The sequence below is a fragment of the Caretta caretta genome, chromosome 13, assembly GCF_965140235.1.
Source record: "Caretta caretta isolate rCarCar2 chromosome 13, rCarCar1.hap1, whole genome shotgun sequence".
Classification (NCBI taxonomy): domain Eukaryota; kingdom Metazoa; phylum Chordata; order Testudines; family Cheloniidae; genus Caretta; species Caretta caretta.
In genome coordinates this window covers 8101535-8127374 of record NC_134218.1, presented here as the reverse complement: position 1 = coordinate 8127374, position 25840 = coordinate 8101535, and the positions used below count along the sequence as shown (strand labels likewise).

Genomic DNA, 25840 nt, shown 5'->3' with positions numbered 1-25840 from the left:
TGGGGGCAGGGCTAGTGGCAGAGCCAGGGGTTGAGCCGTGAGCACCCCCGGCACACAGGAAAGTTGGCACCTGTAGCTCCAGCCCCGGAGTCGGTGCTTGTACAAGGAGCCGCATGTTAACCTCTGAAGAGACGCGTGTGGCTCCGGAGCCCCAGGTTGGCCACCCTTGGACCAGAGAGCTCAAACAGGACATGGTGCATTGACTGGCTCTTCCCTCACTCCTTTCCCCGGGGCCTTGTGGAGGCAAGGCAGCTGTAGGGGGCAAAGAGAGGTGACGCACTGGGGTGAATGTCACTATGTAGCTCCCTACCGCCTCCATGAGGTCCCACCAACATCATTTCCATGGGTTCATGGCAATTTGACTTGTCTCGCTGTTGCACGATCAAGGGCAATACAGAACCCTATCAAAAACAAGAGTACTAGTGGCACCTTAGAGACTAACAAATTTATCTGGGCATAAGCTTTCAAGACCACGTGATCTAAGGAGCTGATCCAAAAGCGCAGGCAAGCTAATTGAAAGGGCTCCCACTGAAGTCAAAGGCAGTCTTTCATTGACGTCAATGCGCCTGTAACTGCATGGGTTCTCCATTGCTGGCAGGAATAAAGAGTAGGAACAATTTATTTTCTCCCTAAAGTTATGACTCAGGATGCAGGCCGTAAATAGACCTGTTGTAGACAAGGCTGCCATTTTACACAGCCAATTCCCAGATCATAATCCCAGCTCTGAGTTCTCCATGTAGGAGTCTGTAAGCCATGCCCATACTTCAGATAAAAGCTTGAAAACATGAACTCTAAACAGTCTAACACCAGAAGGCAAACAAAAAGAACCACACATTTATTAGGGTTAAAAAAAGATCTCATGAATTTAAGCTGAGCTCATGATTTTTAGGGGCTTTACTTGTGATTTTTGAATGCGTGGAGTTGGCAATACTGGAAACGACAACAAAATAACCCAAAAGAAAAAGGACATTTCAAAGGTTTCTTTTATTTTATTATCGGAATCTTTTTTGACCATTTTTGTCACATGGTTTGCCTAAAAAGAAAAAGAAATTCTTTCTTTGGATATAGAACTGGAAGAGCAGCGTGTTTATGTCATGAATGACTCATGGGATCAGTGTTGAGAGACTAAATGCTTCAGAAGCGAATGCTCTATAGAGATGATTGTTTTTAATATAAAACAGCATACGTTTAAAACAACAGGGTCTTTTTTTCCTTTCCTGCTGTGGCCAGTAAACATAAGGAAGGCAACACAGTTTACGTGTTAATAGAATTAAGTTACTTGGTGCTATATTATCACAGTCTTTTGGAAAGTGGAAGAAATTGCACACAGAAGAGTCAGAAAAGGGAGAAATAATCGTGAATAAACATAGATTCTGGGATGTATTTATTTGTTTCATCTCAGGAAGATAAAGGATTCCTCATGAAAAGAGAGACATCCCCTTTTCTTTTGCTTTGGGGAGGCGTCTCCAGTTCAGTTCTGCAGAGTGAAAGCTTTTAGAGGCGTGAGTACCACAGAACAAATCAGTCAGGAAGAATGAACTTGGCCAAGTATAGCCAACATTTTCTAAGCTTTCACTTCCAGCCTCTGAGAGAAATCTGTCTTTGAACACAGAATCATATATGGACTACTTGAAACCTTTCAGTCCCAAAGCTCGAAGGCAGCCATTTCTTTTGCCTCTTATCCGTTAGTTGGGAAGGTAGAAAGGTTGGTCCAGAGTGTTTTATTGGAAGCCTTCTTTCTAGGCCAATGCCAGTGCACACCAAGAGTCCTGACGGAGGGGAATGCTTAGTCCTGACTGTTGAGTCATGGTAGCAGAAGTGAAGGCGTAATCCTCAGGTTCAAATTTGAACTCAGAATGGCCGCTGGCCAGTGTGTCATCCGACTGGCTTTGAGCCTATGAAGATTACGATAAGGAGAATTATTATAAAGCCACAGATGTATTTTAATATATATTTAAAGCAGAAGTTTCAACATGAGAACACTGAGTTACAGTTACTTTTATTTATTTGTATTTGTCTTTGATCAGTGATGCAATAATCGAGCTCTAAAATCGTCTAGCTAATCACTTAGGATGGGATTTCTGAAGAAACCTAACGGAGTTGGGTGTCTGACTTCCATTGAAATGTAATGGGAATTCGATGCCTATCTTCCTTAGGCTCTATTGAAAACCCCAGCAATTTAGCTGACAGTGTTCCAATTCTGAATGAAGGGAATGTAAGATGAACCCATTACTCGCACCATGTCATTAGCAAAAGAATAGTCAGATTTGTCATAATTTAGTAGTATGAATATGACAGATTATGAATATGATAGATTAGACCCTAGCAGAATTGTATGCTCAAGAGAACCCCAGAACTAGACAAGAGGATTGCTTCATTCTAAGACTAAAGTGCCTTAGCAGAGCTCTCTGGAAGAAGCCTGTGCTATACCTGGCTCTACTGATTGATTGATAGATTGAATGTGTCCAGTTTGGAGATCTCTGGGCACATGTATGTTCTTTCTAACCATAACACCAATCACATTTATCAATGTCAACCAAGAACCTCTACTATAAACTAGAGAGAACACCAAATCTCACAGATGGGATCTCAGTCGGAACTTCCCTTAAATTCAGACATATTCAGATTCAGAGGCTTGGTTAGGCCCAATATAAAGACGATGCATAGTCAGAACATTTTGATTTAGAGCCATCTCTTCCATCAGATAAACAAAGCACCAATCCGTGCACCCAATGCAACCCATCCAGGCAAACTCGTGAGACAGGAAATGGGTCTGACACCCAATGATCTCTAGAGAACACTCTTTGCGCTGCACTTTCATGAGTGTTAGATACACCTCTAATTGCCAGCAGAACAATAAAGAGAATGCCATACAGGTAAGTATATACCTGTCTGATTAGAAAGCTGTCAAGAACTCTGCAAGTTCCTAATCTCACTTACACTGGTTTTCAATTGACTCCATTGTGTTATTCCTGATTTACAACAGAGCAAGATCAGAATCAAGCCCAGCGACATGGACATAACGCCCATTGCCATCAGTGCAAGTAGAAGCTGTGTACTCTGTAGAAGGGTAGAACTGGACTCTATGCAAATTATAAAACTTGTGGCCACCCTTTATATCTGTGCCTAATAGTTTTCAGAGCAAAAGGTGCATTTAGGGGTAGAAGACAGGTTGAGGTGTGGATGGGAGAGTCTAATTATGAAACTGGCTTGTTGTAGCAACAGACAGTTAAACTACTTAGTCCGGTACCGGCTAGTCAAAAAAATCAATGCGAACAAATACAAATAGCTCTCTGATCTCAAGCTTTACCTGGGAGACTGACACTATGGTTTGTCCTGGGTACTGTGATGTCACATTGGGTTCGGTTTTTAAAGTGACGGTGCTGTCCGAGTTTGTAATGGAAGAAGGGGAGTTAGTGGCTGAAGTTGTAGACCCTGAAAGATAACGGTTACCAGTTGATAAAGTAGCAGACACATAAGTCAGTTCTCAGAGAAACAGTCATTTATATTTTAATAGCTCCCTGAACTTTTTTAGGGGAGAATCTCCTATCTCATGGCATTGTTGAAACATGAGAGTACTTTTTGTGTGGTAGTTTGTTTGTTTGTTTGTTTCTCAGATAAAACATGGAAAAAACAGAACTGATTGGTAAGTGACACGCTAGAGGTACTTGGGAGGGAGGGAGACACGTGATAGACATGAACGTTATTCTTCCTGGGTGGCCCTTCCTGTCAGAGCCCTGAGACGAGTCCACTCATTTGCTCCCCACCTTAACACCCATCACACTAAAGGCCCCACAGCCTGGCTCTCATCATGCATTTGACTGAAGAGGGCTGGAATGGTTTCAGAGTCCATCAGCCCCACTCTTAAACCAGCAAGAGGGTTGCTGCTGAGTGCAACACGAGGCACTCCCCTCACTGGCTCAGCAGACCATCTGAGGCACTCCCGGCCCCCACCTTTCCCCTTTACACCAGTTACATCCTTGCTGCTGAAGTTGCAGTTCAGGAACCCTTTGCGCAGCATGGAGGCGTATAGTGAAATTGACAAGATCTCTCTCAAGTGCTTCTGAGGGGAATTTTTTAAATCCTCTCTTAACCTTTCCTACCTCCCTCTGCCCCAGCTACTCTTGAAAATACCCGGCTGCCCTACTGCTCCCACCCCTATATACTCCATCCATCCAACAGCCAGGGATACAGTGTCTGCATGTGTCTTCTAAAATGCCCAGCAGTGAGATAGCTAACAGCACTGCCGTTTACATCGCCAACATGAGTGGACACCCCAATGAGAAGAATGGGACTCTCGTCTGAGGCTCAGGGAAACAACACTGCATCAGCTCGCATCTGCAGGGTTTTCTTTCCAGTCATAAAGACTAAAAGACACTCTGTTTTCTTGTAGGAAAGATTAGATTCTGCAGGCGTATTCTGTAGCAGGAATTAACTTTTTAGCCAATTCCATAGCTGTAGAATCACTGACAACACTAGGCCCTACTTAGAGTCTAAGCCATAGGGAGGAATAATAAAAGAACCATACCTGTTGAGGTTTTGCCTTTGGTAATGTTTTTAGGCTTCCTTTTCCTTGTCTGGATGCTTTCCTTTTTCATTGCCAGAGGTCGTGGCACCTTGACACCCACAAAGTTTGGAATCATTAATAGTGTATTGTACTGAGCTCTGCCATGTGTGTTACTTTTATATTTACATACTGTAGCTCATGCAAAGACCTTGTCCTTCACTAAGTGCTATTTTTCTCCACAACAGGCCTTGGCTGGAAGATGTATAAGGCTGAACAGTTGAGGCTTTCACACAAATTTTGTTCTTTTCCATTATTTCCTATTTTCCTTTTCCTGATTTATTAGTGACCTTTGCAACTGTGTCTTATTAAATTACACCCGTGTGTGGGGCACTGGATGTCTCCCAGGGAATGGTCATGGGATAGGGAGATGTTAACCTCTAGGGCACTGGCTCAAATTGGCCCAGGCTGACGCACAAAGTCTGCTTTGTGGCCTATGGACAATTCACTAGAGGTTCCTGCCCTGAGTGGATAAACATCATCAAACCACCTCCACAACTTGGCGCTAACTGCCCTTCTTACTAGAAACCAAGAATCAAATGGGCGTGGAGACTAAACCATCCTGTCTCCTCTAGACATGCCCCTGCCAGGTCTGGGCAGGTGCATAGTCCTGGTCTGGGAAAGTTTGCCCTGCTGCTACCTTGGAGGTACCTGTTCTATGGAAACAGGGAACTCCAGGCTAGCAATCACATCTTTCTTATCTACTACATTCATATTAAAATGTTAGCAGAAACAGAATCACACTTGTGCCCCTGAGATAATGGAAAGGAAAGACGTATTGCCGCCTTTAAAATGAATAGATTTTAAGGCCAGAAGGGTCTGTTATAACCATCTACTCTGACCTCCTGCATCACACAGGCTAGAGAACCTCACCCAGTAGTTTCCGCATCAGGCCCATAACTTCTGTTTGATTTACAGCAGATCTTTTAGAAAGACAGCAAACCTTGAATTAAAGACTTCAAGTGATGGAGAATCCACCACGTCCACAGGTAAATTGTTCCAATAGTTAATTATCATCACCGTTAAACGTGCACATTATTTCCAGTCTGAGTTTATCTAGCTTCTGCTCCTAACCACTGAATTTCATTATGCCTTTTCCTGCTAGGTTAAAGAGCCATCTACTATCAGAAATGTCTTCCCCATGTATGTTCTTGTAGAGCGTGATAAAAATCACCTTTTAACTTTCTCTTTGATAAATGAAACAGACTGAGTTTCTTAAGTCCCTCACTATAAGACGTGTTTTCCAGACTTAGATCATTCCTTTAGCTCTTTTCTGAATTCTTTCCAATTCTTGGACTGGATAAAGCTGCCCCTTCCAATAGGAAGTGAAGGCAGGATATTTTAAACCTGGTGGGAAATGATTAAAGACAATATGGTTTCCTCTGGAGGATAAATTAGCGCCTTACCCCATGGAGTTTCATGTATAATCCACAGGCATTGCAGACTGGCTCTCCTTCTGCATTCCGTCTCCAGAGGGTAGTATTAGTTGTGTGACAGTTAGTGCAACAAAGGCCAGCGCGTCTCGATGAAGACTAAAAAAAACCCCACACACATGAAAAAAAGAAAAGTAAGAGTTTGCATGCAGGGGGAAAAGGAAAAATCTCAAATTACACTGATTTCCTGGACGATGAAAAATGCTGACTAAATGCACAAGATAACAAAATTCACATCAAAGAAATAGCCGTCCAGTGAGCTCATTTGATTTGCAAACGTTCTTTTATGGAGCTTGATAAACCTTGCAAACATCCTTTTAATCCCTTCCACTAATGTTAAACAAATATGTTCCGAGAAATAATATTTCATAACATGGTGCGATAATTTCCAAGTGATCCACTCGGAGGGAGACGAGTCTTATAAGAATTATTATCCATGTTTTGAAAGTAGAAATTTTGCGAACTCCATAGAAAAATGCTGTTGATTTAAATTAACTGTTAAAGTTAATGGGGGCCAGACTGATCTCTGGTGTAAATCATCAGTGGTGTTTGGGCTTGGAACGGGTTCATAAAAAAAGAATGATCCTTTGCACTTCCTGCATCTCCCGCCTCTCATCTAAAGAGCCCAAAGCACTTTCCAAACACTAATTAATTCCAATTTTTGTGGGTGGCTTGACTGCAGGACAAGTCCCAAAGCTAATGTTTCTTTAGCTGGAAGCAGAAACACTTTGTAGAAGCAGCAGGCCTGTCTCTGTCAATCGTGTTCTCAGCTAGTGGGAAATTCAGAGCTCTCAACACAGGGTTTTAGCTTGTCAACTTATGGGCGTTTCATTTTAATGTCTCTTAGCGCTAGGCATTCCAACTATTTGAACAGGAGTCTTCAGTAAGTGTAAAGATACTGGTGCCATATTTAATATCATGGACTATCGCCACATTCAGGTGTTTGAGTGATGTTCTTCAGCCTGGGGACAAAAATGTCAATTCATCACGGAGATAGATGTTGGGTGATGCAAGTAACAAAGAATTCCACATCTGTTTTGTTTTCCCATTATTGCGTCACATCATTACTAAGCATTGTGATAAATTGGGTAAGGGGAGAAGGAACAAAAATGAAACGTTTTACAAAGTTAGTTGTTAAGTGCAGATCAGATTTGAGTTTCAGAAGACAGGGAGGGCAAAGTGACAGAAAGCTCTTTGAGTCACTGGTTGCTAAGTGAAGCAGCTTCAGCAACTTGTTGCAGATCATTATATTTCTTTATACATTATTTATTTTTCAAAAAACAACCTGCCAAAACATAACCCTGAGATGCAAGCGGATTACTTTTGCACAGAAAAGAATCTGATGATGTTCAAAATCTTTCCCTAGCAATTTCTGTCCTGAGCAGGAGGGATGGGGTCATGGATATACCTGGTATAGCTAACCTGGTATAGCTAACCCGGGCAAAATCCTGCCCTCAGATATGCCTCCTTAACTGCTATCGGGCCCCATTTGCTTAGCTCACATCTTGTGTCGAGCTGAGCATCCTCAGGTAACTCAGCTAGAGAAGAAGGAGATCAGCACCTTGCAGAATTGGCACAACCCAGCCTGAAAACAGTCCCATAGTCTCTCCTATCATCAATAGTCCCATGGAAGCAGCACATACTGCAAGCCAATGGGCCTACTCACAGTCGTAAGGACCACATCTGGTATTAAGAGGAGGTGCTTGGTTTTGGCCTAGCTGTCCCCGCTGAAGACTGGGGGACTTCTACCACTGACTGGATGTAGAGTAAGGCCAGTGCTGAGACCTTTGGAAAGTACCACCCTTAAGTGTTATAGCAGGATAACCGATCCAGTACTACCTGAGAGGCTGGACCCACCGCCCCGGATGATCAAGCAGGTCTCATGACATGAGGTCAGACTTGCTGAAATTGTGCTCCTGACCACTGAATTCCAATACTAGGCCTGGCACCAAAGTGGTCTTCCTATCTAGATACTTCTACAGCCTTCATCACCCTCGTATTTGAGGGCCTCAAATCACTAATGGATTTTATTCTCTCCCCAACACTGCGAGACAGGAAAGTGCTATTTCCACTAAACAAATGGGGAACTGGGACACATGGTAGATTAAATGACTTCTCCAAGGTCAGACACAAAGGGTTTGTCTACACAGCACTCTAGTCCACACCATACGGGGGTAAATTTTAGGCTGTGCTAGGGTATCGTGCACTAAATGGCCCGTGTAGACCGTGCTGGTGTGCACTAAAATTTCCCTGGTGCACGTTAATGTGGTCCCATTTCACACTGTACTACATTACTGTGCACCAGCAGGGTCCACCCGAGTCATTTAGTGTGTGACAGCCTAGCACAGACTAAAAGTTACACCCTCTTGTGTGGACTAAAGCACCATGTAGACAAGTCAGGGGCTGAGCTGGGAATAGAAACCACATCTCCTCAGTTCCAGTTCAGTGCCTAACTCAGTAGAAAATCCTTCCTACTCTGTAATCTTTGCATCATCAGTCACCTAGCAGTTTTGTGACAGAAGAGTGAGTAATATGTAACTGACAGCATTTCAGAACCAACTATAAGATAGTTTTAATACACTGTTGTTTCAAATAATTTTACAGACCATGGAACCATCTCCTTCTCCTAGGGAAGTCACTGGGAGCGTGATCAGGCCCAGGGTTACCAAAACACTGGGTCTAAAAAACTTTAAACATTCTCTGAAGTTGCCCATTGTGATTTAACTTTCCACTGCAGCAAGAAAGACACAGTCAAGGCTACTTTTGCTTACTGAAGGACAAAAGGTACAAAATGTTATTACTAATTTCCCAGCAGTTTACTTAAAAGAAAGAGCGTTCTTGCCCTTCCCCACCCCCAATGCAAAGTCCGCCATTGTAGCATTCTGACCTTGTCTAGGAAGTTGTTGACTTCAACATTGTACTCCAGTGTTTATTTATATAAATGTAGCATACACTTAAACAAAAAAGCCCTTCATGGGCTGCACTTGACAGCCAACTGCTGCTGATAAAGCTCTTGGAATCATTCGTCTGAGCATATTTAATAAAATGTACGCTAAAGTTAGCTACATGAAGGTCTAACAGAGCTACTGACCCAAGAAACTCAGAATTAACAGAGGATGGTCTCTCTGTGGAGCTGGCTGACTGTTTGAAGAAAACCACAAAGCCATCAGAAACTCAGAACATGGAAATGAAAGCAGAGGCGTTTCATAGAAAATACCTTTGAACCCCCAGAACATCTCATCAAAACTTGTTGCCACTTTAGATGGGCATGACTGTTGGGGAACTGGGTCATTAGACAGTTTGCTACAGGTGGGCAAATGGTAGGTCTTCTTGGTCAAATGAACCTTTGTGAAACCTCTGAAATCTGGATCACTGAGATGTCTCATGAAACCATACAAACCCAGACGCAAGGCAGAGTGTTGCAAAACACACAAGTCTGAAATCTGCTGATGAAAAACGCTATATAAGAGCTGGGGATTATTAATTTGAGTTCCTTTGCCATTCTAGCTTCGAATGAGCCTAAAACTCAAGGGGTGGGAAATCACATGAACTGAAACCAATGAAATAGTAAATCAAAACACACCATACATTTCGCACAGATCTAGATACCCATCAGTTAACATGGTATTTAAGCTCAAACCCCAAGTCAAGGTCCTCAAAGGATGTTATAAGTGGCATTACCTACGCACGAAGAGTTAAATAATGGCTATAGTTACTCTTTTCTGAAACCTCTCTATCGAATGAACATGCTTTCTCAGCTCAGAATGTGATTGGTGTTATAGATTTTCATGAGAACATTGTTCTTATTATAAGAACAATTTAATCATTTTAATTCCTTTTTTGTTCTTTGTTGGGTTTTTTTGCTAACAGTGCAATAACTTGCACGGAACATATCCATGTGGATATTCATGCTCTATCAAAATTATTTCATGAGGTGCTGCAGTAACCATGTGGTATATTTCTGTGCCACCGTGCAGTGGAAAGTTCTATGTTTGCCTTAAAAAAAAAATTACAACCTCAGTAACTTGGAAAATAGTTGATTCCTCAGAAAGGGCCCAATCTTACAATTAGTGGATGTTTTCACTGAATAAGAACCAAGTTAAGAATAGAGCCATCAGAGAATTGATTTTTTTGGTTTGGCAGCCAAACCAAAAGAATCTGAAAAATATTTTGTTTCATTTGACCAAAACCAATTCCCCCCCCCCCCCCATTTTGTTTTGTTTCATTTTGGGTGTTTTTACCCTTTTAAAAAAATCTAGCTACATTTCTAAACAAAACATCCTATTTTATTTTGAAAATGTCAAAACAAGACAGTTTGACTTTTCGGGGGAAAAATTCTCTGTTTCTTTTTTTGGGTGAAACTGTTCACCAAATTTGACTTGGATTTGCAAATAGTTTTGGTCAACCCAAAACTGCATTATTAGAGGCCTGCATCCAGCCTTTCTGCTGTGGGGACTGACAGATATCAGGCGTGTCCTAAGCGTGCTGCAGGATTGTGCCCTGCTGGAGAGACAGAGATTCCTCCACCTAGGCTGAGAATCCTGCTTCAGGGATTCCGGGGCTTCGGCTTGAGCCAGGGCTCCGAGCTGCTTGTTAGCTGTGGGACAGCATCACAACTTCTGCATTAGCTTAATATTAAAATCAATGGGACTACTCACGTATGCACAATTACATGTGCTTTCAGGATCAGGGCCTAATTTATTATTTTGTAAAGTGCTTCAAGATATCTTGACTATGAAAGATGCTCTATAAAACAAAATTCCGTCCCAGCCCATCACTAAGTAATATAGCTTTCTATGGAAATCAATAGGGTTGCATTCTGTTCATGTCAAAGATAAAAAAGGATAAGTCGCAAAACTGCTGCTTACAGAACATTGCCGTATCGTATAAAAGGGGCTAGCAACTGTATTATTCTTACTTACCGTAACTTCATATACATGACTACACTGCTGTATACAGCACTGCTAAGTATCGTTCCTGCTGTACTACTGTGCAGTCACATTGAAATCTCTAGTGCAAAATATGCCTTTTATTTTAATGCAATTTTGCATAGTAAAAGCAGCATACCCAGCAGGCAAAATAATACATAGTGAAATATCTGTCTAGGCTGGTTACAGAATGAAGCTCATAAGATAAAGCGAACAGAGCATTATTTTACTACAAAGTATATATTTCTATGCACTGTAAGGGAGTGTAATTCAACGGTTCCTCATCTTAACGAGACTTTAGTGTTTCATTGAATTCACTGGTTCAAGTACAGCACTCTTTTACTACCAACCAACTAGTGAAGACTGTACGCAGGGATATTGCTCAGAAAATTTCTGTGCAGAAAACTTTTTTTTTTTTTTAAAGTCTAGGACTTAGCAAAATCAAAGCAAATGTGAAACCCTGAAGCTCGACTTTTTTTTTTTTTTTTTTTTTTTTAAAGCTTTGGGGGTTTAAACAATGGTTTTATGGAGGGCAGGGGGAAATCAGACCTAGGATGGCAACATGCATCTTGAAAATTAATCCTTGGGGAATTTGTTCAGCTCAGATATTTCAAAGTTAATTAAACAACAACAACCACAAGGACCAAACCTGTTGTGAGACTTTAAATGGGAACAAAGGGAAAACAATAGGGATAAACTGGACAAGAAGACATGGGTCCTTTTCCTGGAGTGTACTGAGAGCTCACTCCAGCTCCCTTTACTCAACTATTGGTAACTAACGTAAACTAATGTAGACTCAGTGTTGTTAACAATTGCTTAGGACACATTTCCACAGAGCTTATATCAGTGGAAGGTCTGTTACATAGGGATGGCAATACTGGGCCCCTTAGGCCTGGTGTATTCTTGGAGGTTAGATCAACCTAGCTATGTCGCTTAGGGCTGTGAAAAATTTTATGTCCTGCTGAGTAATGTAGTTAGGTTGACATAATCCCCTGTGTAGACACGGCTATAATATATATATATATATAATAATATATATTATTATATATATATATAATATATATTATATATATATATATATATATATATATATATATATATTATATATATATATATAATATATATATATAATATATAATATATATATATATTATATATTATATATATAATATAATATATAATATAATATAATTGATGGAATAATTCTTCAGTCAACCTAGCTACCTCCTTTTGAGGGGTGGATTAACTACATGGATGGGGAAAAAACCTTCCATCCTCGAAGGAAGTGTCCACGCTACAGTGGCACGGCTGCAGCGTCGTAACTGTGCCGTTGAAGCGGCTATAGTGTAGACATGCCCTTAGAACCAGAGCACAGCCATCCTCAGTTTCACCCCTTTTTGGCCTCCCACTTCTGCCTTATTCCTTGGGGTTGAAACCGGTTTCCCAGGTGGTCCTGATCCTGACTCCAGTGAAGACAATGAGAGTTTTGCTACTGATTGAATGGGAGCAGAACCGAATTATTTTTTCAAGTGATCTTGCTTATGGAGACGAGAGACTGGCTTGTTGCATGCTGGCGGAGCCATTTCCCCATTTGGAGACTGGATTTCATAACTGCAGCAGGAAGTGGTCGTCCAGCTATCGGCCTGCTGAAGGGCCAGTCACTTTGTTTTTAAATCACCAGAACAACCAGTTTTTTGTATGATGACAGGATTCAAATACCAGTAAAAAAATGCCAGTGTGAATCTGACATTAAGGGCTAGATTTTCCAGTGTTCAGTGCCAATCAGCTCCCATTGTGACGCTAATGGCTTGATTTTCAAAAAAGCGCTGCGAGCCTGAATTACCCTGAAAGGCACTTCCAGTGCCTAAATGGAAGCTAAGTCCCTCTGAAAATCTGCCCCCTTAGGGCCAAAGCACTGTGCAGGGGACTCCCACTGAAGTCAATGCGAATTGTACATAAGAACATAAGAATGGCCATACTGGGTCAGACCAAAGATCCATCCAGCCCAGTATCCTGTCTGCCAACAGTGGCCAATGCCAGGTGCCCCAGAGGAAGTGAACCTAACAGGTAATGATCAAGTGATCTCTCTCCTGCCATCCATCTCCACCCTCTGACAAACAGAGGCTAGGGACACCATTCCTTACCCATCCTGGTTAATACCCATTAATGACTTAACATCCATGGATTTATCCAGTTCTCTTTTAAACCCTGTAATAGTCCTAGCCTCACAACCTCCTCAAGCAAGGAGTTCCACAGGTTGACTGTGCGCTGAGTGAAGAAGAACATCCTTTTATTTGTTTTAAACCTGCTACCCATTAATTTGATTCGGTGGCCGCTAGTTCTTATATTATGGGAATAAGTAAATAATGTGAGTGGTGAGTTTCCATAGACCAGGCCCTGATCTTGCAATCAGATACTTTGGTTCACAGGCCTCCAGGTGGATACAAGTGTCTGCTTACATGGAGTTGATTACAGGGGCTGGTCCCAATGTTTTCGCTTTCCAGCTCACAGCATTGAATCGTGTGTGAATAATTGCTTAAAAATTATGAAAAATAGTTACTGGGCATGTATAGCCCTCTGGGGAATGGGTGTTACATGCTCAGTGGCTCGTTAAAATGTAAATATATCAAACCTGACCATTTATTTTCCTCACAAATCCAAATGATATTAGTCTGTAGTAGCCTCCTTGCTCAGCCAAGATTCCTGTTGACTTCAGCTGGAGAAAAATGCACTAGGAATCGCTGCAGCAAAAAGAGCAGCTGTCATGAGCAGCTTGTGTTTTCAAGTGTCCTAAACTGCAGAGATGCACGAGGTTCGCTTCACTAGGAGCTTGACCCCGCAGTGCTTAAATCAATAAGAACTTTGCCATTGACTTCAATGGATGACAAATCAGACCTTATAGGTGTAAAACCCTGTCCCTACCAGGGCCTGCCATGGCCAGAGAAAATCCTTCACATGGTCGTGAATGTTGACGTGAATAGGATACTGCCTGGACTCTAAAAATGAGAGGCTATGCATGCGTGTGTCTGATAAAGGGAGTCTTTGGGATGTGGGAGTGAGGGAGAGGAGCTGTGTGAGAGCTTGCCAGACAGGCTAAGGGCTTGTCTACACTTGTCTACCAGGGGATCAACGAGCGGCGATTGATGCATCAGTGGTCGATTTAGCAGATCTAATGAAGACCCGCTTAATCGACCACAGATTGCTCTCCTGTCGCCTCCTGAACTCCACCGGATCGAGAAGGGTAGGGGGAGTCGATGGGAGAGCGTCTCCTGTTGACATTGCGTAGCTTAGATCGAATTTCCCCTGTAGTGTAGACAAGGCCTAAGACACACACCTGGCCTGCGTGCAGTACCGTTTGCACATGGCCGTAGACCTCTACAGCTTGAGATTTGGGGCTGGTCAGAAGAAAGATTGCTTGTACACATCAGGGTTTATCTAAACATTAGATTAGTTCCATTTGTCAGTCCTAGCTGTTACATCTCTAAAAACTGGCAATTTAAAGTATTTAGTCAGTAATGATTCCCCAGTGCTAGGCAGATGGCCTGTACCAGGAAAGCCCCTACAATGAATAAGTCCTAATACTTCAACAAAATACCTTAGTAGCATATCCCAATGTGGCAAGGCCTGGAGCTTTGAATATATACATATGTAAATACATTACATACCCCAGCTTGGAAATACCATCAGTAATAACAACCTAACAACAGTTCCTCCTGATCTGGGGTGGAGGATTATGGTAGGTAAGTGATGCTGGACATATCAAATGGCTGTTACACATCTGTGTTTTGAGCTCAGAACATGCAATAAGTGGGACTGAGCTCTGAAACCATCCCTAACTTGATCATTTTTCCTCTTATGGAGAGAGCTGGTTGAAAAATTGAATTTCCATCCCATGGGAAATTCTGGGATTTTTAATTTGGTTTTGTCTCAAATCAGGACAAAAAGTCTAAATCTCTGAATGTTCATATCACAAAATATTCTGAGATATTTCATTTCAACCTTATTGAACCCTTTAGTTTTGATAAGATCGAAATTTTTTTTGACTTTATCATTTCAACTATATGCTAGTATATTATTGTCAAAATGAAGCATTTTGATGATTTCCTACTGGATTTTTTGGTGAAATTGATACATTCTAGTGAAATGGTTTAGATTTTGTTGAATCATCATTTTCCAATGGAAAACCATAGCATCAGAAAATTTTTGACCAGCTCTACCGATGAGGCTGTTGCATAAAGGATGGGTGATCAGTGATCAGGCCTAACCCCCTGCAGCATAGGAAATAGCCCTGGCATCCTTAGGCAGCCTGGACATAGTATACAAGTGGGAAGGTGTGAGAGTTAGCCTTCCCTAACTCTATGAACCCTTAATAATGGTGCAACCTATTTGTCTCCATTTCATCTGCTATATGTATTGAAAGGACTCTGAGAAACATCTGCTGTGAAGTCAGTTACACAGTTCTCTCAACAAAAAAGGTCTTCAAAATCAGTGGAGTTGCTCTGGATTTACATCAGTATACCTGAGATCAGAATCTGCCCCAGTATACAGACACTATTCACATTACAGCTGGTTGGAAGTTTTCTGACAGAATGTTTTTCCATCAGAAAATGCTGATTCACTGGAAGCAAAACGTTCCGGGGAAACGTGTGGATTTTAATGAAATTATGTTTTAAAATAATGGGATGGAGCATTCTGATGATGGCAAAATGTTCCATTTTGAGAATGCAACATTTTAATTTCCTGGTTTGAAACAACATTTTGTTTTGATATTACATTATGTGTAATGTAAAAAAGCAAAATCAGAAGGAAATATTTCATTTTTATCAAAATGAAACATTTTCATTCACCTGAAATTAATGTTTTTAAATGTTCATTTAATGGGAAATTTCACATTTTGGGGGGTTTGTTCCATTTTGGAATGGGAAGAACTGAAATCACGGAATTTTCTGTGAAACCGAAAATCCAGTTCCTGCCCCGCTCTAATTCAGACACAAGCATCTTTACTATTTCCAGTAACTGACTTTGAAGGTATCAATAAATACCAGAAAGCAAAACACAGCAAGGCGGACAGAAGAATTACATTTTAAAACAGTTGTTTTTCTTAAGAAATTGGTTATAATAAGAAGTTGGAATCCATTAAAAATCTTATTAAAAATTGGCACTAGACTTCTAAATCAGTTTAACTGATACATGTTAGTTTTAATTTTAAAACAAATCTCATCTGCCTAGATAACTTGTAAACAAAGCTTCAAAGGCAATATGACAGAAAACAGACAATTTACACTGAGGCTCACTAAGCACAAATGTTGCACAGAGATTGTAATTGTTCATAGAAGTATTCTGTTAAAAGCCAAAGTCCCTGCATAGTGACCTCAGTAAGACTTATCATCATGCAAAGGAAAATGGGCTCCTTAGGGATCCCTGAGCTATATGGATCTGATCCTGTAAATTCTTGGTCAAAGCTGTCCATTGACATCCAATGAGAGTTTTACCTGAGTAATGAGTGTAGTATCCTATTCATATTGTTACATTATATCTATAACAGTATCTTTAATACCAAACTACTAGGGTCTTCACCAAATTATTTATCGATAAACCCTAATTCTGCACACACTTGCACACAGGCTTTACTTTACACACATGCACAGATTACGTACACAGTTAAAGTGCAAATGTCTTTGCAGCTTTTTGGAGACATACGTGTAAAAATTAGGGATTTTACATTAGCATTCATACCCTAAGCTCTTGCAAAAAAATCTATTTCCAACTGAAACTTTATATTTACTGGTGTGATATTCCCTAATTTTGGTGGGAGGACTTGACTGATTAAGAGTTTGAGGGATCGAGCCCTGAGCTCTGTTTCCAATCACTGCAGTGTGAAAAGGTGAAACTTTTTACAACTAAATTCAAATATCAAAGGTGAATTTACATGAAAAAGACACACCTTCTCCCCCTTGCAAGGAGATCCAACTGTGATGGAATCCAATGTATAATACCTGTAAGATTAATATTTTAATCTGAAAAGATACAGCAACTAATGAACACAGTAACCATAACCTATCCTTCAGCCAATGCCGACAGCCAGAAATGCACCAGTGACTGTATGAGATTCCAGCCTACAGTATTTATTTAACCGGGGACAATTGTGCTCCCATTTAAATCAGTGGCAAAGCTCCCATTGACTTCAAAGAAGTAAGGCTAGATCAGTGTTAACTTGTTGTTCCATATTCAGCCCAGCCTAAAAAGTAAATTAGAAAGAGGTGATAACATGCATTCTAGTAGATAGATAATCAGCTTGTCTGTCTAGATGCATGCACTACTATATTATTAACCTGATACCATGCCTATTCTATGTGTTTGTGATCATCGAAATGGTTGGAAATGGTGAGGCACATTTAATCTGAAAATACTGCTTAGTAGCATGTCATTTAATTTAATTTAATGTCCTGAGGGCATTTACACTATGGAGAGTAATTGTTAAGATATACTCATTATTTCAATCTATTAAAGGCCTGATGGTCTTTAATGGGAGTTGGGTCTGGTCCTAAATTGAGATCGTAGGCATTTTATCCTTGAGCACAGGCTATTCATTCCCCTGAATCAGAATTGCAAGATCAGCCCCTCCACTGAACACACAAATAGCTAGTGTCCAACAGGCAATGCCTTTGTTTTGGTCAAGGTTTTCACAAGGACAGGCACATGCCACACCACTAGTAACTCCCCAGTTGCATTTTTCAGCTGGCTAATTTAAACATCCCTCAGCCACAAGCTGTCAAAGTGGTTCCTGACTTTGTACGGGGCCCACGCATCCGGTAAACACTCTACTGCCCATGTTTTTACGGTGCTCGCTTGAAAAAAGGCTCCTCTCAGTTCACACCGCAGTAGCCATGATTTCTGACCAGCCTCTTCGCAGAGCCACGCTCAAACAACACACCCACTGACTTCAGCACTGTGGAAGCATCACAGGAAGGTAGGAGCTGGTGACCTGCGTGAAGGGCAGAACTCAAACCTCTTTCTTGGGGAGCCTACATGGGAAAACTTTTCTGCAAACCCAGAAATGCACACAAGGAGCTTTGGACCGGTGAGATGCACACTTAGAGCTCTATGCACAGAACCAGGCCTTTCCTGTTTGAGAGCAATATTAAAAATATCCTCAGCATTCATACATGTTTGTAATTGATCAGCCTGTATCCACCAATGAGTCTGGAGCTGTGAATTCCTGCATTCAATAACAAGCAAGTTAAGTAACTAGGAGGGTCCTAATAGATCTCTGCCTGTCATTGGAAGGGGTCCTTATACACTGGAGGCAGAAAACCACAGCTACTCATCTTAGCATTTAAATGTAAATACAGTCCCATGACATTGAGCCTTTATTCCCATTAATATCTATTTTTTTATTCTCTAGCTAACCTGGCTGTATTTTCCTTCGGTAGATTCTTAGTTGTCTACTCCTTACCTCTAAGAGAGCAATGCATACATGTGCCCGCATGTATTTATCCCAATAAAATACACTCAAAGTGATCAAAAACCCAACAGAGGGTCAATCAGACACTCTATAGATCATTTTAATCTATCTTTGGTAGCCTTCCAAAATATGGTGTGTGTTTTTTTGCTAGGCATTATAGCAGAAAATTTCAGGGGCCTCAAGAGGCAAAACTTTGGAAAGATAATTTTATTATTGACATGAAAAGCAAATTCACTTCTTCTGCACTATAAACACACAATATTCTCTCGCACACAATATTGTTTTAACTGGCCACTGTACACTAGAATCCCAACTAAGCTCAGGGCTTTTTCTTTTCTTTTTAAAGAACAATGTCAAAATATGTCAAACGAACATTGAATAACTTCCCCTGAATTTAAACACAGACTTTTTGTTGATAGAGGGGATAAAAAATATTTAGAGAAAGGCCAGTTCCCGGGTAATGATAAGGTGGTCATATTAAAAACAAAACAAAAAAAGACATGACATAGTTTGCTTCTCTCTTTAGATTCTGTTTTATACAGCCCCAAACATTAAAGATTTCCCCCCGACTGGCAAGAAACCCTGTCATTTGTTTGAAATACGAGGCAAGTGGACTGAGAGAGGAAAGAGGACAAGACAACCCGCGCTTATCAATGTGAATTTCATCCTACCTTGCAAAACGAAAGCACCCAACTGCTCTCAGCTCTAGATTTCGATTAAGGGGTGACACCTCTGTATTCCAGTGTCAAAGACTATGTTTGTAAAAATCAAGCCACTGGATTTCTCTTTGTGGGAACGACTGAGGGGAGAGCATGTCACTCTATTCAGATTCGATAAATCATCTGCCCGAGGAAACATACAAATATGTAAACCTTTGGTTTCTTAGCCCTATCGCTTTCTCTCCTTTCAAATCAGTCCCGTAGGACTACCACCAGTGCTGCAGTAGCTGTGTAAATAGCTAGTTAGTTTCCTTGCAAACTTGCACAGAAGTCTCCGTTTGTAACCAGCTGGTGTCATTTCATCCTTCCACCTTTACCTGCTGAACAGGTCAGGCTGGGCGGGTGGGGTGGGCGCGCTGTTTTTACACCAGCGAATAATAGCTAACGACTCATGAACAATGATTATCATCGTCATCATCATGCGTGACCGACCGCCAGCGACCGACGGCACAAATATGGCTGGGATGATTGCTTAGCACTCACGAGTTCACTTCTCAGCTGGATTCCTCAGAGCTGCAACATTTCAGGGGCCAGACCTTTAATTCTCCAAGCCCCAGAAGAAAGCTCCGAGGCACCTCACTCGCCTCTCCCCCCCCCCGCCCCGGAGCGCACAAACCACCCCCTCTAGCCAGAGCCTGGCGCCGGCACAGATCCCCCACTTCCCTAGCGCGCTGCGGGAGAGAGGGGGAAAGAGATGGGCGGTTTGGGGGCTGCCAGCCTTACCAGCCTCTTCTGTGGCTTGATGAGCGGTCGGTTGATGCCATTCATTTTGTGATAGAGACCGCAGGCGTTGCACAGATAGTGCCCGGTGCCATCCTTTCTCCAGAGCGGGGTGGACATCGCCCCGCAGTTCACACACTCTCGGCCATCCCCGGGGAATTCTTCCAAGTACTCTGAAACTGACCCAAACGCAGCTGGTTAGGCGCTCGCTCCCTTCCCCGGACAAGGTCACTTCCCCCCGGGGATCCCAAGCGACCCGGGCTAGGCAGAGCCAGCGCGCCTGTCCTCAAAGGAACCCAGTTTTGTCTTAAGAGAAACAAAAGGCAAAACGGCATTCCCTAGCCCTTTAAGCACCGATTGCTCTGGGGGACGCTGTGGGAGAGCATTTGGCTGCTGCGCATTCAGGTGCCACTGAAATTTACCTTTAACTGCCTCTCTCTCCCCCCCCCCCCCCCGGGCTACTTTCCTAAATACGATTCTTTGCAAGAGCAAACAGCCCCGGGACACCAAGTGTCAGACACACCGGGGCGTCCGGCTTCTCTTCGGCCAAAGAATCTGCAGAACTTTTCTCCAGCCTTGAGGCTTTTGTCAGCCATCTCCTGGCTCCAGCAAAGGATCGTGCTGTGTGTCTCTGGCTTACCAGGATCCGGCCAGCTTGTTTTCCCTAAACGGCAAATAGTTGTAACATCACTACTGAAAATACCACACCAGTGCGCCACGGATACCGTGATTCGGGAAGAAACTCCGCTGGAAGAAGGGACACGGCCCTGTGTGGTGTGGGGCGAGGGAATCACTACATGGGAACAAGTATCAGAGGGGTAGCCGGCATGGGAAGTGACTGAGAGCGATGGTAAATAAGGATCAGAAATAAGATGTTATGGGAAGATCCCTCCCTAACAGGACTCCCACTGGAGTCACTGACAGTTTTGCCCACCTCCAGATCGCAGGTGAAAACACCACGCGTGAAATCCTGGCCTCGTGGAAGTCAAAGGGAGTTTTGCTACTGACTTCAATGATTTCTCGTCACCGCACTGCATTGGATTGCCCCAGTATGAAATAAATCATAGGCGGAAATAGCTGAGGGCCCTGTCCCAGGGCTATGAAGAGGGGAGTTCTGCTTAAGCAGAGATGGCAGCAGATAGCCCGGTCGGTTTGCCCATCCCGTCAATCAGCCGGTCTCCCACTTTTCATGCCCTCGAGAAGTGTCAGACCCAGGGGTGTCAGCTGCAAAACTCCCATTGACTCCAGCCGCAGCGGGGTCGAGAGAGAGAGAAAGAAATCCAGGCGAATATGTCAGACCAAGTTCTTTTCTGCCGACTCTCATGGGAGCCTGGATTCTGAAGCAGGACCCTTCCCATCGGCTTCACTGGGCTGAGGATCAAGTTCTCTCCATTGCAAAGCACCAGAAGGGACCTGCTCGCAAGGACCTATTTCAGTTACACCCCATCCCTGCTTTTAGCAGCGCTCTAACCTGTCTCCACGATCTGCTAAGAAGGAGAAAGAAGCCCCCGCCCCCTCCCCTGTTTTCTTTTTTACTTAACCTTTTAATGTATCATTTAATGATTTTTTTAAAAAAATAAATATCCCCGACAAGGGGCGATAATGAAGATTGATTTGATTTCATTTCCCTGCGGACTCCCCAGAAACCGCTTCTCATGTGGCTGGAAGCGGGCCGGGTGCAGCCCAGCTCGGTTGTAAAAATAAATGATCGCTATGATGTTATTGTAAGATGATAAAAGGAGGAGGGGGGGAGGGAGGGAACTGGAAGACTTTCCTGATTTCAATCAAATGGTGTTGGTTGCTGACTGGTGGCGACAAGCAGGCTGGGGAAGGCCTGGTGGAATGTCTATGGCTGATGTACAACTTCGGGGGATGCTGGCCTGTGGGTATCAATCACACCTAGAGCTCCGAGCTGACAAATGACAGACTCACAGGGGAAAGGGGGGGGGGGTCAGCTTTCTCGAGTCAATCTTACAGCTCCCAGGACCATCGCTGGAGGAGTCTGAAGTTGTGTATGGCTGTAGACACCACACATCTAATTGGATTACATATCCATACTATGTGGCTATAGAACATACACGTAAAATAAAATGAATATAAAATCAATGTGCTGTGTGTGTACACACGTATATACCCACATACATTCACATCTTTTACACACACACACAAAGATGACATGGGTTTTACACACACACCCATATTTTGCACATGGGTACACATGTATACTTTCCCCTAAGTCCCAAATATTATATATTCATGGGGCACTTAACTAGACATGTCAGAGTGAGATCTGACCCCCTTCTTCCAGAAATCAGAAGGGAAAGTGAAACGTTTTGTTTGCCTGACTGGCTTTGTGTATCTCCCAGCTATGTATTTTTGCTTCAGTTATTTTACAAGCAGGCGATACAGAGCAACCCCTATTATTTCAGTCTTAGTATGAGTTGATTTAAAGCCTCTCCCCCCCCCCCCCGAAATAACTCCCTCCCTCCCACTCTGGAAGAAGCTGTTCTTCGCGGTTTGAAAATTGCCTGTTTTCTTTCCAAATCAAAATGCACTCCTGGTTTAACCTCCTTTGGACCTATTAAAGAAGCGATCCTTAAAAAAGAAAAAAAGTTTGGACTTATTGTTGTTGTGTTAAGGCGCTTCACACTCGCTCACACGATCTAAGAGCAAAAATAAATAACTAAAAGAGATTCTTGAACACTGCATTTTGGAAGGCCAATAGCATACACAATGCATGGCACAGAGAATGACTTTGCAAGGAATCCACATCTCTCAACAGAAAAGAGGGTGGTTTATAAACTGGGGTGATTTCTATGGGATTAATGTTTGCTTTAGGAGCATTGAAGAATTACATTCAACTCATCAGGGGATCCAACTAATGCAGTGGGGGAAAAGATTGTACATTACTTTCAAAGGCAAATAAAAACGATTCCCAGAAATCATAAAGAAGCAGCTGTTTAACGTGCAATAAAAGAAAGTGGGACCCGCAATTTGGAAAAGTTCGTAAGAAACATGGAGTGGAGGCATGTTTCCTAGTTTACTTTGTTCTTACTAGAGAGATAAGATAATTCGATTCACCGCAGTAAAGATAATAAGAAGGATGAGATCCTGAAGTGGATTTTAAAGTACTTTTCAAAACATAATCTTAGGAGAAGAATAGACCCATAAGTTATAAACCAGAGCTGGTCCTATTTATTTAGCAGACCGGGAAGGGTCAGGGGGAGGAGGGGGAGAAGCTGGAAAGTTGGCTAGGACCTTGATTTAAAAGGGCTCTCCGTGTGGATAAAAACGAATTGAAGTGGGTTTTATTGTTCAACGCCTGACTAGATTTCACTGTCTCTCCAGAGGCAGCAGATTGATGCAATTGGGGAATTGTTTGGGTGAAGGCGAATTAGGAGACCAAGAGTCTGTTCAAATATAAACTAATTTACCACAATAAATTACTTAAAAGGGAAGGAGCTATAAATCTGCTCTCCTAATTCAAACACAAGGGCAAGTATTGAGGCGAAGGCATAGAGTCGATATTATAGAAAGGAGAGATCATTTGGGGTAAAGGGCAAGGCGTTTAAACTACCTCCATTTTCCTGTCCTCCAGGGAAATCACTCTCCTTTTTAAACGTGTTCTTTCCCCTTCTTGAGATTATATATATATATACACACACACACACTGGCATTCATGTGGCAACAACCCAGTTCCTGCCTGGAGAGGGGAGGGAACAGCTGATTCCACTACCTGACCCTTCATAGGGTTAAAGATACAGGAGGTCTTTCTAGAGAACCATCTTTTCCTTAAGGTTCACTTCAAACTCAGGGGTCAGATTCTCCAGCCTCATTGCGCCCATTACCTGACTCCCCATTTAGTCCCATTAGCTCCAGCGGGGCAGAGTCAGGAGCTACTTTGATCACAAGAACCGGGCCATGCACGAACACGCTGGGTTCTTTTTTGTCAGTTTTCCGTTTCCATGAGGCTCCTGGCAGCACTTTAGGGAGCGGATCCTGCTGCCCACTGAAGCGTCCATTGGCTCCAGCGGGAGACAGGGTAGGCCCCACTCAAAAAGTGGATTGCCCCCCAAGGAAACGTGCAATGGGTTGGAAAAACAAACCGGCGTGGGTCCAAGCCCTCCCCCCCCCCCCTCAAGCCCCCGTCTTCCTCTGCTAGAGAAGTGGGTGCCTTACAAATCATTTGCATTTTTAAAAATAGTTAAACCTACCCCAGGGCCTCCAGAAGGGAGGGCTCCTGGGAGCCGGGAAGGGGGCGCAGAGGTACCGGGACCCGCGTGCGGCTCAGCCGGGCTGGGCTCTGCGGTGCACCAGGGCCCAGTTGCGGTCACCTACCGAAAGTGGATCTCCTGCCCGGCAAGGCAGCCTGCCTCGTCTGGAGACTGTGCAGGACGCTGCTTTCAAAGTGTCCCGCGGTCCAGGAGGGAGGCATCTCCGGGCTCACGTAGGCAGGGTAGGGGCTGGAGTAGGATCCATTGACCGAGCGCACCAAGGCATTGCCGTACTGCTCCCTGGCCCCGCTGCCCAGGAGCAGCGGGCTCTGGTAGGCTCCCTCCCGGCCGGCGTTGTTGCTGACGGGCGGACTGTGCGAGTAGGGGAAGCCCGAAGACGGATGAGGGCTGCTCGGGTTGAAGGCCGATGCCTCGCCGCCGGTCTGCGCCCAGCCCGGGTGGTTGCCCAGGGGGTGGCTCTGGTGGGCTGTCTCGCAGCCTTGCAGATAAGGCAGGGTCTGCAGCATGGAGGGCACCCGGGTGGTGGGCACGTACACCGGGGAGCTGGCCGACGAGTGCAGGAAATTGCTGGAGTCGTGGGAATAAGCCGATTGCCCATGGTTGGGGGCTAGGGCTAAACTCTGATACATTTTATATCCTCCAAAGTGGGACCAAGGCCCGGGGCAGCCGTGGGTCGGGGAAAGCGGCCGCTCAGTTGGCGCAGAAGTTTTCTGTGGCGTGAGGCTTCAGGATTCCTATGTCCAGGGCTGGGAGTTTGACATGAGAAGCTGGGCTGCTCCCTTGCAGCTGTCTCCAGATGTTCGGGCTCAGGTCAGTAACAGTTCCAGGCACCTGAAACATGAAAGCAGACAGGTATGACTTTTTTTTTAATGGCACAACTATTAGATCATAAAAAAACCAAACCCGTGTTGGTTCGCAGCAGCCTCTTGCACCTGCCCTTCCACACGGACACTGGTGAAGAGGAGGGATGTTTTAACACGTCTTCACGGAAGGAGATCGCAGCTAAACACGACGAAACGAATGAGGATGGGAAGAAGCACCGGGCGAGAATTAAAGGTTTGGATTATTGCCAGATGCAGATCTTTATTTCAGAACTGAGTCCCCTTTTAGTTATTCAGTTTGCCAGTATTATCCATAATAATTCACTCTGCAGAGAAAATTCACTATATTGGGTATTATTATATTGCATAATACAACACACATATCCAACATATCTAATATACAAAACATACAATTATATACATATGCACGATCATATACAAGTATAGCACACATACAAATATATCCAAATGCACGATCATATGCAACATATATAATTTATGTGTATTGTGTATATTTCGCATCATATGTATTGAAATATACAGTGTTACTTATATAAAATACTGGCTTTGCAGGTGATAACACATATTCTGGAGTTTGCTTTACAGTATCTATAGAAACGCCACTCAAAGTCCCAAAGTTACATTTAGGCTAGATACAATAACACAGTATTTTAAACGGGGTACTTCTGTGTTTTAAACAAATGCTCTCAACTTTTGTTAGTACGATTTTTTTTAAAGAATGTCTTCACGAATGTTCTGCTTTCCATGTAAATTTCGCGAAGTTCTCTAATGGGATTTGCTTTTTCTTTACAACACCGATTTGGACAAATAAAAACCCTGCAGTCGTTTTAAACATTTAATATGTTCCTGAAACTGATTCTTGGTTTATTTATTTTTGTGAAGATACATTTTGCAACCGATGAAATAATAGGAATAATCGTTCTATAATGAACAC

The 25840-nt window shown here is 43.0% G+C and overlaps 1 protein-coding gene across 2 annotated transcripts; it reads right to left on the bottom strand.

The window, feature by feature from the left end:
- Positions 1–1150: 1150 nt before the first annotated feature.
- GATA5 (GATA binding protein 5) lies at positions 1151–24693 on the bottom strand. Of its 2 annotated transcripts, none has more exons than XM_048820538.2 (6): positions 24168–24693; positions 19833–20008; positions 5971–6096; positions 4529–4616; positions 3311–3435; positions 1151–1895 (listed from the first exon to the last, which is right to left on the bottom strand). In XM_048820538.2, exons 1-6 carry the CDS (start codon positions 24691–24693, stop codon positions 1740–1742), a joined length of 1197 nt encoding a protein of 398 aa, XP_048676495.1. In that variant the 3' UTR covers positions 1151–1739. The 2 variants fall into 2 exon arrangements, with proteins under 2 accessions (XP_048676495.1, XP_048676497.1); XM_048820540.2 differs by having other exon boundaries at positions 19833–20002.
- Between the last annotated feature and the right edge of the window lie 1147 nt (positions 24694–25840).

What these genes read in the sequence shown, in the direction of transcription:
- GATA5 (XM_048820538.2), bottom strand. Translation starts at nt 24,693, where the DNA reads ATGTATCAGAGTTTAGCCCTAGCCCCCAACCATGGGCAATCGGCTTAT. An exon ending in GGGCAGGAGATCCACTTTCG is followed by an intron (nt 20,009 to 24,167) that starts GTAGGTGACCGC and finishes CGTTTGGGTCAG; the next exon opens with TTTCAGAGTACTTGGAAGAA. An exon ending in CCATAGTGTCAGTCTCCCAG is followed by an intron (nt 1,896 to 3,310) that starts GTAAAGCTTGAG and finishes TAATCTTCATAG; the next exon opens with GCTCAAAGCCAGTCGGATGA.